General features: G+C 41.5%; 1 protein-coding gene and 1 non-coding gene across 4 annotated transcripts in view; one reads left to right on the forward strand and one right to left on the reverse strand.

Moving 5' to 3' along the window:
- The window catches only part of RBM28 (RNA binding motif protein 28), a 40,131-nt gene extending 27,224 nt beyond the window's left edge, over nucleotides 1–12,907 (reverse strand). For 2 of the 3 annotated variants that reach the window (XM_058426403.1, XM_032761641.2), the window contains exons 1-9: nucleotides 12,714–12,907; nucleotides 8,427–8,585; nucleotides 8,021–8,115; nucleotides 7,516–7,591; nucleotides 7,044–7,136; nucleotides 5,923–5,994; nucleotides 4,621–4,816; nucleotides 4,313–4,449; nucleotides 2,073–2,145 (exon numbers count right to left, since the gene is read on the reverse strand). In XM_058426403.1, the coding sequence (XP_058282386.1) occupies nucleotides 2,073–2,145; nucleotides 4,313–4,449; nucleotides 4,621–4,816; nucleotides 5,923–5,994; nucleotides 7,044–7,136; nucleotides 7,516–7,591; nucleotides 8,021–8,115; nucleotides 8,427–8,585; nucleotides 12,714–12,831 (1,019 nt within the window). In that variant the 5' untranslated portion in view covers nucleotides 12,832–12,907. Of the gene's footprint in view, nucleotides 1–2,072; nucleotides 2,146–4,312; nucleotides 4,450–4,620; nucleotides 4,817–5,922; nucleotides 5,995–7,043; nucleotides 7,137–7,515; nucleotides 7,592–8,020; nucleotides 8,116–8,426; nucleotides 8,586–9,908; nucleotides 10,038–12,713 lie in introns of those variants that run through there. The other variant, XM_032761642.2, reaches the window with a different exon arrangement.
- Nucleotides 12,908–13,119: 212 nt separating this feature from the next.
- LOC116809865 (U7 small nuclear RNA) lies at nucleotides 13,120–13,181 on the forward strand. The gene has a single exon (XR_004370036.1). It is a non-coding gene; the product is annotated as a U7 small nuclear RNA (small nuclear RNA).
- Nucleotides 13,182–13,638: the final 457 nt, after the last annotated feature.

Below are 13,638 nucleotides of genomic sequence, written 5' to 3' on the forward strand. Positions count from 1 at the left end.
AGCTGTACGCTTAGATTAATGTACTTTACAGAATATATGTTATGGAATAACCACACTTGGGGACGGGGGCGGATCACAGGGGAGATCACCACTTGGTTAAATGGAAAAACCAAACAAAAAACAAAAAGTGGTGGCCCCAGAGAAAAGACCCACAGCGTCCAGCATCTAGGGCCCCAGAACTGCCCAGATTTTCACCCTCTTCCTTAGGCTTGCTCTTTGACAACTTTGATTCTGAAACCCTCTTTTTTCACTTAAATTGACCAAAATTCGTTTCTCTTACTACAAACTAGAAGACTCACAGCAGACTAGTGAGAAAAGTCAAATTATCTCTCTCAATTAGCCATTTTTTCCTCTGTGTTGCTATTAAATCCAGGTTTCAATTAAAATCTTACTAAAGTCAGAAAAATCCCTCAAAATAGTAACACAAAAGCAAATACAGTAAACTTTACTAAGTCCAAAAAAAGAAAACTACTTACTTCTCTCGATGGGATTAAAAAAATGTTGGAAGGAAATTTTGTTGTCCTAAAATTTCAACATGGTATAAAGATTCCTCATTTCCCCAACTATGTAAATCCTTCCAGGGGTAAGAAAAACAGTCCCTAATAAGTATCTGTAATTTTACTTCTCTTATATGTACTGAATAGCCCCATGAATGATTCTATTTCATGGATAACCCAGATAAAAAAGGTTTTCTACAATAAAACATATCCTAGCTACATTATTTCTTTTAATTTGCCTCATCTAAGATAGACATGGTTTTCTCTCTTCCACCCCTTTATTTCCCTAAGTTCTTTATTAATTAAAAGGTGTATAAGGAATGGTATCCTTAGTACTGAGGTCACAGGCTTCTTCTTCACTGTGACATTTCTTCCTTCCTGTTAGACAGATCCTCCGCAAATACAAAATTATTTATACGGCAGTTCCAAATGATACAGTTTTTAAAATACATGGAAAGACATGCAGTTAGGTGAGGAAATGGGCTTCAGTATAGCATGTATAAATTCATCTCTGTGAATTTTTATGGTGTGGGCATGTAGTGTAGGTGTTCTCTGAGTAGTGATTAAGGTTAATTTTTTTGACTTTTTGCTCATGTATTTCATCAATTTCCTAGAATGAACATAAATTGTATAAGAAAACAAATTTTTTTTTTTTTTTAAGACAGTCTTGCTCTGTCGCCCAGGCTGGAGTGCGGTGGCACAATCCCAGCTCACTGCAACCTCCACCTCTGCGTTTTAAGCAATTCTCGTGCCTCAGACCTCCCGAGTAGCTGGGATTACAGGCGTGCACCACCATGCGCTAATTTTTGTATTTTTAGTAGAAATGGGGTTTCACCATGTTGGCCAGGCTGGTCTCGAATTGCCCTCGAGTGATCCATCTGCCTCAGCCTCCCACGGCGCTGAGATTACAGGCCTGAGACACCGCACCCAAGAAAATAATTTTAAAAGATTGTACAAGAAGATAAAATATATACCGCTAAAATTGGATGCAAATGACCCTAGTACACTGGTACTTAAGAAGGACTAGAAGGCAGGCCTGAGGTATACTGAAGACATCCTGACCTCATAAAACCAGCAATCTATTGCAGTCAGTAGAGCTAACAGGCAACAGCAACACGAAATAAAGCCTATCGCCACCCCTACTCCCACCTAGTTTTCCTGGAAACAGATGAGATGCCTTACTTTATTCTGGACACTGCATCAGAAGATAAGTTAGGCATAAAGACAGAAATCATTTGAGACAAGCAGTGCCAATCCTCCCCAGCACTCCCCCTAAAACAAAGGCCGGAAGCAAGATGTTTCTAACAGTTGAACTGATTTCTTCCAAATGATGCCAACCCAATTACAAAGCATGAAATCTAAATGAAGACGTGATGTCAGGACCCATGCTATCTGTCTTCTGTGTTATAGTTCTGATTGTCCTACATTTCTCATTGTTTAGTATGTTCCTGGGACCAGATGTGCTTGATCTAATTTTCCGGGCTGGGTAACAGAACTAGTGCCAAAAAGAGAAGGAGAGGGAAGAGAGATCTATGAAGACCACGCAAAAGCAATTCTGGAGGCAGAAAGACGTACCTGATAAAAACAGTTTTCCCTTCATTCACATCAGAGGGTAATTTCCTCTTCTTTTTGTTTGAGGCTTGCACAGCTAAGGTAAAAAGAAAAGCAACAAACTGAAAGATATTAGTGTAAGCCACATGACAAAGAGCTAACTTCTTAAGTATATAAAGATCGGCCTGGCGCAGTGGCTCACGCCTGTAATCCCAGCACTTTGAAAAGACGAGGCGGGCTGATCACCTGAGGTCAGGAGTTCGAGACCAGCCTGGCCAACATGGCAAAACCCCATCTCCACTAAACATACAAAAATTAGCTGGGCGTGGTGGCAGGTGCCTATAGTCCCAGCTACTCAGGAGGCTGAGGCAGGAGAATCCCTTGAACCTGGGAGGTGGAGGTTGCAGTGAGCCAAGATTGAGCCATTGCACTCCAGCCACGGTGACAAGAGCAAAACAGTCTCAAAATAAATAAATAAATAAAAATAAAAATAGACAAAGGACATGAAAAGATGTTCAAACTCACTCTTAATTAAAGAAAACACAGCACAAGAAATGAGATACTATTTTTCACTAACAGATTGCAAAATCAAAAAGACTGATAGAATCCAATGTGGTAAGGGTATGGGAAAAAGACATTTCCATATACTACTATGACAGTGTAAACTTTCTGGAAATACTGTATAGGACATAGGAAACTTTGAGGAAAAGACATACACATAGTCACACACAAATTATAAATACACTATAGCTTGAATGTGTATGTGTGTGTATATGTGTACATTTTGCTTATAAATGTATTAAAATATCTCTAGATACACAAGAAACAAATAATCTTGGTTGTCTCTGGGGAAGATCCCTAAGAAGCTGAGGATCTGGGTATAAGGGAGACTCGCTGTTTGTTTTCAAGAACAGACATATATGCTTATACATACAAAGAAAATATCTGGAAGGATACACAAGAAACAACAGTGATTACTTTGGGGAATTGTTGGGATTGGTGAGAAACTTTTACTTTGTGTATTACACTCTTCTGTATTGTGTTTTCACTTTTTATCATTATCATTTATCTGTCTTACAAGTTTTTTAGGTGAAAGAATGGCATGAGACATGTACGTTGTAGAATACAGGATCTCAGAGTCCCTTCAGTGTAAAAGCTTCTTTGATTCTAAGGTGTATACCATTCTCTCCTCACAGAAAAAGCTTATTTCCTCAGATTTCTTGTATGGTCAAACCAACATGTCAGACTTACTGCAATGGAATCAGAATAAAAACAGCTGAAATAAAAATCTCCACCCAGACAAATCAAAGAACAGTTATTAGCCATTTCTCATTCTGTAATGACCTGCCTTCCTCAGTAAACAAGTTGAATTTATTCTCAATAAAGGTAGCAATAAGGATTGGCTAAAATTATACAACATGTTCAAAGAGGTCCTTGTTATGGAATGCACTGTGTTCCCCCAAAATTCATACACTGAAGCCCTAACCCCAAATATAACTGTCTTTGGAGACAGAGACTTTAGGGAGGTAACTGAGGCTAGCCAAATGAAGTCTTAAGGTTGGGCCCTAATCTGATAGGATTGCTGTGCTTACAAGAAAAGAGAGACCAGAGTACACTGTTACTTGTTCTCTCTCTCCCCTCGTCAAGCACACAAGAAAAGGCCATGCAAGCACATAGCGAGAAGGCAGCAGTCTGCAAGCTAGGAAGAAAGCTGCACCCAAAATGAATCAGCTAGCACCTGGGACTTCTAGCCTCCAGAACTGTGAGAAAATAAGTTTCTGCTGTTTAAGCCACCTAGTCTATGGTATTTTGTTATGGCAGTTCAAACTGACTCAACAGTTCTTTATCTCCATCTCAACTCAAAGGAGTTGTTTAAAATCTACCTTGATGTTGAGATGGTTATATCATCTGTTTCATCTATATTATCTGTATAAGATGCTGTTTACCTGGTTATTCAATCAAGTTGGACAATCCAGAGAGAGGTAGAACCTCAGCATTAAGCTAGGTTTTCAATTCCCTAAGAATCTTAACCCTCAAACACCACTCCAAAACTCACTTAAAAAACAAAACAAACAAAAAGGAAACAACAAAAAAACCTTTGGAAGAAAGGAGTATAAAGGTTTCCTTTTCAGCATTTAAACATAAATTTGATAGAACACCTTAGAGTCCTATTTAAAATGAGATCTAAGCAGAACTGATGCTCATTTCCGTAACTTCAGTAACTTTTTTAAAGTCTAAAGACATTTATGAAAATCCAAACAAACCTTTATCCTCTTGCTCCTCAGTGCTGGCATCACTCTGAGCCAGTTCCTCTCCATCATCAATACTATCGCTTTCCTCTAGGTCACTGTCCTCCTCAGAATGATCACTGCTTTTTTCAGGGGCTGCTCTCTTGACTGCTCTGCAATGGCACAGATCAGAACTAAGGATGTGGGCTGACAGAGAGCCTATTCAATTTCATTACACATGTCAATTCTGCAATGATGCAGGCAGAAAAAGATAGGAGAATTTTTCCTCTCGGAGACAATCTTGAATCTTCCTCTGCTGTCTCAGAACAGGATGAGCTGCTTACCTCTTCTGAATTTGCACAGGCTTGGTCACCTTTGATTCTATATTCTCTTCCTCTTCATCTTCATCTTCATCATCAAAAACCCCATCTTCTTCATCATCATCATCATCATCATTTTCTTCCTCTTCCATATCCTCTTCCTCCCTGCCCTTCTTTTTAACTGATTCCTGATGTTTAGATTCATGGCTCTTTTCCTCACCTATGGAGGGAGGTAAAGAAAGTAGGAATTCATTTACTATCCAGAACAATGTTATTTTAACAAAAGTAACCAATACTCCAAGTTCTTGGTTTCTTCGGTTTTACAGAATTTCGTATATTTTTCTTACTGCATATAACAGGAGAAAGTATAAAGAAAAGAAAAAGCAAAAACAGAAATAAACAAAACTCTCATCACCCAGATTCCTTCAGAGTTTGTCCCATTCACATCAGCCTGAAGGTTCATCTGGCCCAGACTGAAAGAAGTAGCAACTGAGCCTCTCCAAACAGTCTACCATTCGTACATCATAGCCAGCAAAATGCTCACTAGCGGGCAAAGCCAAGCCATGAACTTTAATCTCAGTTCGTTCTATTCTCTGAGACCCTGGTGGCTTACCAGCCAATTGTTTTCTAAATAAACCTCAAGTTTTATGTTTCTCTATTCTTAATGTTCCATCACTCCTATTATGCACAGCCTGGAAAGAACAGCAAGTAAAGAGGACAATGAACTCAGGCTCACTCACAGCCACTCCCAGGAGGGGACTTAGACTCAAAAGAGCCTAGGTTTTGGGACCGGAGCACCAAATGGTACAGTATGAATTGACAAACAGACCTGGACTCACTTCTGAGCCAGCAGGAATTCAGAGTTTTCCCTGAAAGCCCAGTCTCATTCTTTTGGTTAATCTTCCACAATAGTCTTACTCTGATAAGCAGGTTCTCTTACATTTTTTTTTTTTTTTTTTTTTTTTTTTGAGACGAAGTCTCGCTTTGTTGCCCAGGCTGGAGTGCAGTGGGGTGATCTGGCTCACTGCAACCTCTGCCTCCCAGGTTCAAGAACTTGCCTCAGCCTCCCAAGCAGCTGGGATGACAGGCGCCCGCCACCATGCCCAGCTAATTTTTGTATTTTTAGTAGAGATGGGGTTTTGCATGTTGGCCAGGCTGGTCTCAAACTCCTGACCACAAGCAATCCATCCAAAGTACTGGAATTACAGGCAAGAGCCACTGCACCCAGCCTATTCCTTACACTTTTATCATGAACACAGGAGTTGTTTCAACACTCTCACCCAGGTTATACAACACCCCTACTCACCCAACGCTACCACATCTTACCTATAGCAGAAACAGACTGTGTATCTTTATATTTATCCTTTGCCACGGCCCAATCCACAGCCACTGTACGGCCTGTCAAGCAGAAAAGTGGCATCAGAAAGGCTCTCCTTTTAACATCCCTACCTCTGTAAATGACCTCTAGTCATCACAGACAATAATGGAACCAGTAGAGACAAAGAAACTGCCAATTCAGGGAATGCTGGTCTTTAAATAAAGCTCCTAGTCACTGTCTACTCCTTTTAACCCTTAACCTTTTTATCAATGAACAGAAATTTTGCCTTTCTACATAGCCACTACACCTGGGATAAGATGGTGTAAAAAAATAAAGAATTAGAACTATGTTTCCTGTTAGACTATCAGGAATCAAAACAGGCATTCTGGAATCATCTGCACCCTACTTGGAAGCTAGGACATCTCTACGGCAATAACTTCTTTTTTTTTTTTTGAGACAGAGTCTCGCTCTGTCGCCCAGGCTGGAGTGCCGTGGTGCCATCTCAGTTCACTGCAACCTCCGCCTCCAGGTTCAAGCAATTCTCCTGCCTCAGCCTCTCGAGTAGCTGGGATTACAAGCGTGCACCACCACACCTGGCTAATTTTTGTATTTTTAGTAGAGACGGGGTTTCGCCATGTTGACCAGGCCAGTCTTGAAATCCTGACCTCAGGTGATCCACCTGCCTCCTCGGCCTCCCAAAGTGCTACTAGGATTACAGGTGTGAGCCACCGTGCCCGGCCGGCAATAACTTCTTTAGGCACAGTACTTGATAAGTCAATATATAAGTCACAGTCAGTTTAATAAATAGCCCACAGATGCTAAACAGTGATATAACCAAGGAGGAACCTAGATACCAACCTGCATCTATCAGCAATTATCTCAGGGACATTTTTCACTAGGGATTTAAAAGGACACTCTCACCAAATAAAAGAAAGAATACTGGCAAGGGTTCTTTCAAGTTTAACCCTAAGATCAAGTTCTAGAGTATTTCACCTAAATAGCTACCATATTAACAATGAGACTCTTAACAACGCAAACATCTTTTGAAAATGCAGAAAGTGCATTACTATACTAATTCACCAAAACACCAGATATATCTGGGTCAATGACATGGGTATAGAAAGCTTACCTTTTATCTCTTTCATGTTCATGCCTTTGAGAGCTTTACCTGCTTCTAGGAGGTTTTTGAACTGAACAAAACCAAAACCACGCATCTTCCCATCTGTGTGCAAATGTACAAAGAAGTGAGAGGCAGCAGGAGGTAGCCAGAATACTAAGAAGTAAATTACTGCAATTCAGGCCCACAAGATGGCCCAAATTCTGCCAGCAGGTCAGCCCCTTCGCCAAAGCAATTGCTTACATCTTCTTACTGAGTATACTCTGATTTGGACTTGGGGAGAGCAAAACACTTTCTCAAACTAACTCACCTTCTAAAACTAATTCTGATCCAACAGAAAATATCATCAGGGGAATAAAACCATTATTTGGGTTTTCATTAGTTGTCAAGCACTGTGCCAAATACTTCATATATATCATACATACTTGTTCAAGGGTAATATGTTAACTAATGTAATCCACACCAAGTGAAGGTTCATTAGTACCTGGTTTCCTAGGGATATTTACTTCCAGGACAGCTCCAAATTGAGCAAATACTGTCTTCAAGTCATCTTCTGAACACTGAAGCCAAAAGTGAAGAAAGAAAAAGAGAAATACAATCACAGCAAATTAACATAAAACATCAACTACTAAATTCATTCATTATGAAAAACATGAATATGTTTACTTCTTTTTTTATTTTTGATACTAGGACATCAAATGTTTTTAAATAGAAGACATTTTACTTTGTACCTAAGAGGCAAAAAGACAGACGTCTGAGAACTTTTTCTACCTTTTCTTTCTCAGTAGTAGTTTCCCCAAAAAGGAAAGCAGCTTCACACTTAGTGCCCTTATTACACAGGCCCACTTTCTGAATTCAACAGGGGTAAGGTTGATTCCCAGAAGGAATTAAGCCCAATTATACCATCTTGGTGAGGAGTTCTACTAATGATCACATCTTGGCTCTAAAAGCCTTCAAAACATGCAATGTTCGTTTTCTCTCTCACTTACCTTAAAGCTCAGGTTCCGAATAATTAATCTGGCTTTCTTATCTGCCACTTTGGCTTTTTTGGCCTCTGGCTCCTTCTTTGGGCACTCTAAGTTTTCTAAAAAATAAGAGGTAATGGAATAAGTACTCGAAAATCACCCACTTCTACGCCAGAACATCACAGAAAAAAAAGCTACTGGCGACAGATGGCATTTACCACAGGGTTAAGTGTGGCAATAATACCAAGGAATACCAGATTTTTCCAAAGAACTAAAATGAGTATCACAATACACTGGATGATTTTGGAGATCAAAAAGAAATGCAAAAAGCTTTAAGTTCTAGAAGCTACCTCCATGCCTCCCTCTTTCATTTTCATAGTGCTCCTCCTCACCCTGGGAGAAAAACTTCCTTCAATTACTAGAAACTCACCATTTTTCCCCTTTTCCTTTGTCTTGTTCCTCAGTTTTTTCTTGGCAACAGTCACATTGATCTTGCAACCTTCAAAGGTGGTAATCTCCTTGAGAGCCCTCTGAACATCTTCCAGCAATGAAAAAGTGACATAGCCAAAGCCTCGACATGCCTTACTCCCTGGAATAATGGAGGGGGGAGGGAGTGGAGGGGCAGTGTGAAAAGGAGAGAGAATTATAAGCCAAAAGCACTAAATGAGTAAATCCTCAAAGCCTAAGCTAGAGGATATACTGCCAACCCATCTTGCTCTCAGTTTGCCAAAAGTCTCAGGAGGGCGAGAAACAAGGGTGGTATCAGTGGTTCCCTCCCCACTTTGCTTAGAAACTGTTAGCCTTCCTCCTCTTTTAATTTGGTGTCTTTGCTGTTAGCTCCTCTTCTTCCCCCTTTCTTGATAATCCCAAGAATACAGAGAATCCATGACATATGAGGCCCTCAAAGAACTCAACATCAAAAAGAACAAAACATCACCAAAGGCAGGAAAGGTAAGTATATGCTATGGTTTGAATGTGTCCCCCAAATTTCATGCGTTGGAAACTTAATCCCCAATGTAGCAGTATTGAAAGGTGGAGTCTTTAAGAGGTGACTGGATCAGAGGACTCTGTCTTCAGGAATGGATTAATCAATTTATGGATTAATGGGTTAATGGATTAATGGGCTATCATGACAGTGGAGCTGGGGGCTTTATAAGAAGAGGAAGAGAGACCTGAGTAAGCACATTAGCATGCTCAGCTCCCTCACCATGGCACCCTGCACTGTCTGGGGATTTTGCAGAGTCCCCACCAACAAGAAGGCTCTCACCAGATACAGCCACTGAACTTTGGACTTCTCAGCCTCCAGAACTTAAGAAATAAATTTTTCTTTACAAAGTACCTAGTTTCAGGTATTCTCTTACAAGCAACAGAAAATGGATTAAGACAGTATGGTAGCTTCAAAAATCAGAACACAATAATGCAGTCACTCCTCAAAATAGATCAGCGATAAATGCCTGAGGCCCTGACAAAAGAACCTCAAACAATAAATACTGCTCAGAGAGACTGCAGATGTTATGACCACTATTACCAATGCCTTAGCTGTCGATATCAAATTAAACCTTTCCAAAGCAGCTGTGAATTCCTGTCTCATTTTATCTTTAGAACACCTCAAAACAGCTAAAGCAAATATTATCACCCCTTCTTTCCAAGTAAGTAATTTGAGATGGAAGAAAGTAAGTGAATTGGTTAATGTCACACAGGGTGTTAGTATCAGAATTAACTCCTCCTTACCAGCCCCCATGTTCTTCCATAGGACTCCACAAATAATAATATCAGGACCAAGCAAATGAAAACTACAAATATCAACTGTAACCCACCTTTGCCCTTTTTGGTTTAACATTTTGTATAGTAAAATTTTAAACAATTTATTGCATCAAAAAGGAAAAGGACAGATCAAGAAGTCTGCCTTTACCTGAAAAGCACACATAGTTCATATGCTCTGCTTCTCTTTCCACTGCATTTGAATCTCCTTCAGGGTTTAAGCCCTTCGACACAGGACACTGATCTACATAAACTGGTTAAAGCAACATAACATCAGTTTTTCTCTTCTCTTGAACTCCTTATCATAAAAGCTGCCCACTCGGCCGGGCGCGGTGGCTCACGCTTGTAATCCCAGCACTTTGGGAGGCCGAGGCGGGCGGATCACGAGGTCAGGAGATCGAGACCACGGTGAAACCCCGTCTCTACTAAAAATACAAAAAAATCAGCCGGGCGTGGTGGCGGGCGTCTGTAGTCCCAGCTACTTGGAGAGGCTGAGGCAGGAGAATGGCGTGAACCCGGGAGGCGGAGCTTGCAGTGAGCCGAGATTGTGCCACTGCACTCCAGCCTGGGCGACAGAGCGAGACTCCGTCTCAAAAAAAAAAAAAAAAAAAAAAGCTGCCCACTCACCTTTCAGAAAATGAGAACAAGAAAATTCACAGCCCTTCCTGATCAGTACAACCAAAAGTAAAGCAGCTGAAATATAAAGGAGTTTGACACCCAAATGAAAGGACATAAATACCACGCATTTTACATGTCTGCATAAAGCATGCTCACGTACATTTAGAGTCCCTGACAACCCTGTGAAATTATTCCCATCTTAAAGAGGTGAAGTGACATGCACTGCAGCACTCTTTCCAGTACATCTCAGCTGTCTGGATAGGAAAGTGCATAGTTTTTTAAAAGGAAGTAAGAGATTTTTAAGGATTTAGACCAAGTACACAAGGTTTAAGGTAAGGTTGCATGTAGCCTATATCTGAGGACTCAAAGGAGAACTCCCATTCAATGGCCTGTTCTTCCCTGGAATACAACCACCTGGCACTGTGTAGTACTCACAGTATGGAATGCAACTTACACTGAAACCCAGTACACACATATATTATTTATTTAAAACTTAAAAGTTTTACAAATACTTATCCTTTACCATCTATGGATGTACTCCTACACTATTTAATTTTTTAAGAACTCTAGGCCAGGTGTGGTGGCACATGCCTGTAATCCCAGTGCTTTGGGAGGCCATGGTGGGAGGATCATTTGAAACCAGCCTGGGCAACATAGTGAGACCCTGTCTCTACAAAAATATTCAAAAATTGGCCAGGCATGGTGAAGCACGTCTGTAGTCCTAGCTACTTGGGAGGCTGAAGTAGGAGGATTGCTTGAGCCCAGGAGTTTAAGGTTACACTGAGCTGTGATCGCACCACTGCACTCCAACCTTGCTTGACAGAGCAAGACCCTGTTTCTAAAACAAAACAAACTCTAGTCATGACCCACTCAAGATTCACTAATAGGTAATAATCTGCACTTTAATAAACATTACTGTACAGCACTTTCAGTCTCTCTCTATTTTAAGTATATAAGCTTTTGTCCTATTCTCCAACAGTCTATTCGCAACACACCAGCCAGAGAATCTTTCAAAACGAATGCCAGATCACACTTACTGCTCTCTGCTTAAAATCAGTGGCTTCCTATCTCTGAGTAAAAGCTAGAGTCCTTGCAATGGTCTATAACATCCTACACGAGGCGGGCGGATCACCTGAGGTCTGGAGTTCGAGACCAGCCTGGCCAACATAGTGAAACCCCGTCTCTACTAAAAATACAAAAATTAGCCGGGTGTAGTGCCACTCGCCTGTAATCCCAGCTACTTGGGAGGCTGAGGCAGGAGAATGGCTTGAACCGGGAAGCAGAGGTTGCAGTAAGCAGAGATCGTGGCACTGCACTCCAGCCTGGGCGACACAGCAAGACGCAGTCTTTAAAAAAAAAAAAAAAATCTTACATGATCTGCTACTCTAGATCTCGTCTCCTAATTCTCTTCCCTTCACTCACTTCAATCCAGTCACCCTGTCCTCCTTACTACACCTCCAATATACCAAAAACACCTCTGTTTCAGTACCTTTGAGCTTGCTGTTTTCTCTTCCTGAATTGTTCTTCCTCCGGAGAGGCATGTGTTCACTCTCTCACCTCAGTCCGTCCTTCTCTGGCGACCCTATCTATATTGCCACTCTTCACCCCCTCTTCCCACTACACACATGCACATAGACTTCCTAATCCCTTTCCCTGGCTTATTTTTCTCCTTAGCATTTGACATCATTTTCACAGTTGGCTTGTTTAATGGCTGTCTTCCCCACCTTGAAGACACAAAATCAAAGACTTTTTTGGTTTGGTGTTGTGCACTGCTGCATCCCCAGGACCTACAACACTTCCTGGCACACAGTAGGTATTAAGTATTTGCTGAATAAATGAATGAACAAGTGGATAGCATCCTGGCTAAGATGTCCAGGTCTGAGGATCAAATTGGGGGTCCACTACTTAACAGCTGTACAAACTTAAACTAAAGTTACTAAATTCCCCTAAATCCCGGATTCCTGTCTGTAAAATGAGATTAAGACTCTCCATCCGGTAAGATTGCTGAGAAAATTAAATGAGATAACCTGTATCAAACTGATCACTGTACCTGCCAATCATGTGACTCTCAGTAAGCGTTACTGATGCTCTAGTTAACTATTTTCATTTTTAGCGCGCATAATCAACAGAAAGCGCTATAGAAACGTAAGGGAATGCCTTGCCCTTCATAAACTGACCCCTATGAACGCACTAAAGCAGAATCAGTTTGTAAAAGAAACTCAGTTCCCTGTCCCTTCTCTTCGGGGCGGGTAAAGAATGATATGGCTCCCTGAAGTTTGGGAAGGTGCCCTCGCTCGCAGGAAACCCCAGCCCTATCCTCGACCGCCTCGCCCCCTACCTTTTTCAGTCACCACGAAGCACTGCTTCACCGGCCCCACCTGACTGAACAGTTCCTCCAGCTGCTCACTGCGGGCCGAGGGCGGGAGGCGGCCCACAAATAAGGTCAGGCCGGCCATGAGGCCGGGAAACCCAAAGCGGGTGAGGACGCAAGCAAACTAGGCCGGCGCACGCGAGCCGAGAGGCTGGCTTTGGTAGGACAACCAAGCTCACACGCCGAGAGATTCCGGAAGTGCTCGTTGCTCAAAAGAGACCGGAGGAAAACGTGGTCGGGAGGTGGGATAAAACGTTCCGGAATGAAAAAATAATGGCGCCCCGGGGCGTAGCTTCTGGAGCGGGGCTCCGCCCCCTGTCCTAGCATCGCCCTCGCCACTTTTGTGTAAACTTGGCATCAATAATTTCTACCTTAGTGTTACAGCTTTTTTAGAATTTGCCTAGCAGGCTTTCTGGTTTTTGCCGGAAGGCCTCCAAAAAGTAATTTTTTTCTTAATATAAAAAATAAAAATAAATCATTTCTACCATGTTTAAAAAATCTCACCTCCAGATCCTCCCCAAAGTTAGCAGGACAGGCAGAAGAAGTCGTTTTTGCCCCGGGCGTAACTCAGGATCTGATATACAGTGGGTGTTTGATATTTTCTGAAGTGCCTCCACAAATTCCCAGATTACATGCATAAAACACAACCGGAACACTAAGATGTAGACATAGATATATAATATACATCATTCAGACGATTCTCATTTTCGGAGAACATCAGCTGTCTGTCACCTCAGCCTCACAAATTGTAGCTACTAAAATACACGTAGACACAGATTGTACACAATTATTCTTTCAATAAATATATACTGAGCTCCAACTATGAGCCAAGCATTAGGGATAAAACTGGTGAGCAAAGAAAAGACAGGGTCCCTGCCCTCATAGATATTAC

Source organism: Hylobates moloch, unplaced genomic scaffold (genome assembly GCF_009828535.3).
Source record: "Hylobates moloch isolate HMO894 unplaced genomic scaffold, HMol_V3 SCAFFOLD_1, whole genome shotgun sequence".
Classification (NCBI taxonomy): domain Eukaryota; kingdom Metazoa; phylum Chordata; class Mammalia; order Primates; family Hylobatidae; genus Hylobates; species Hylobates moloch.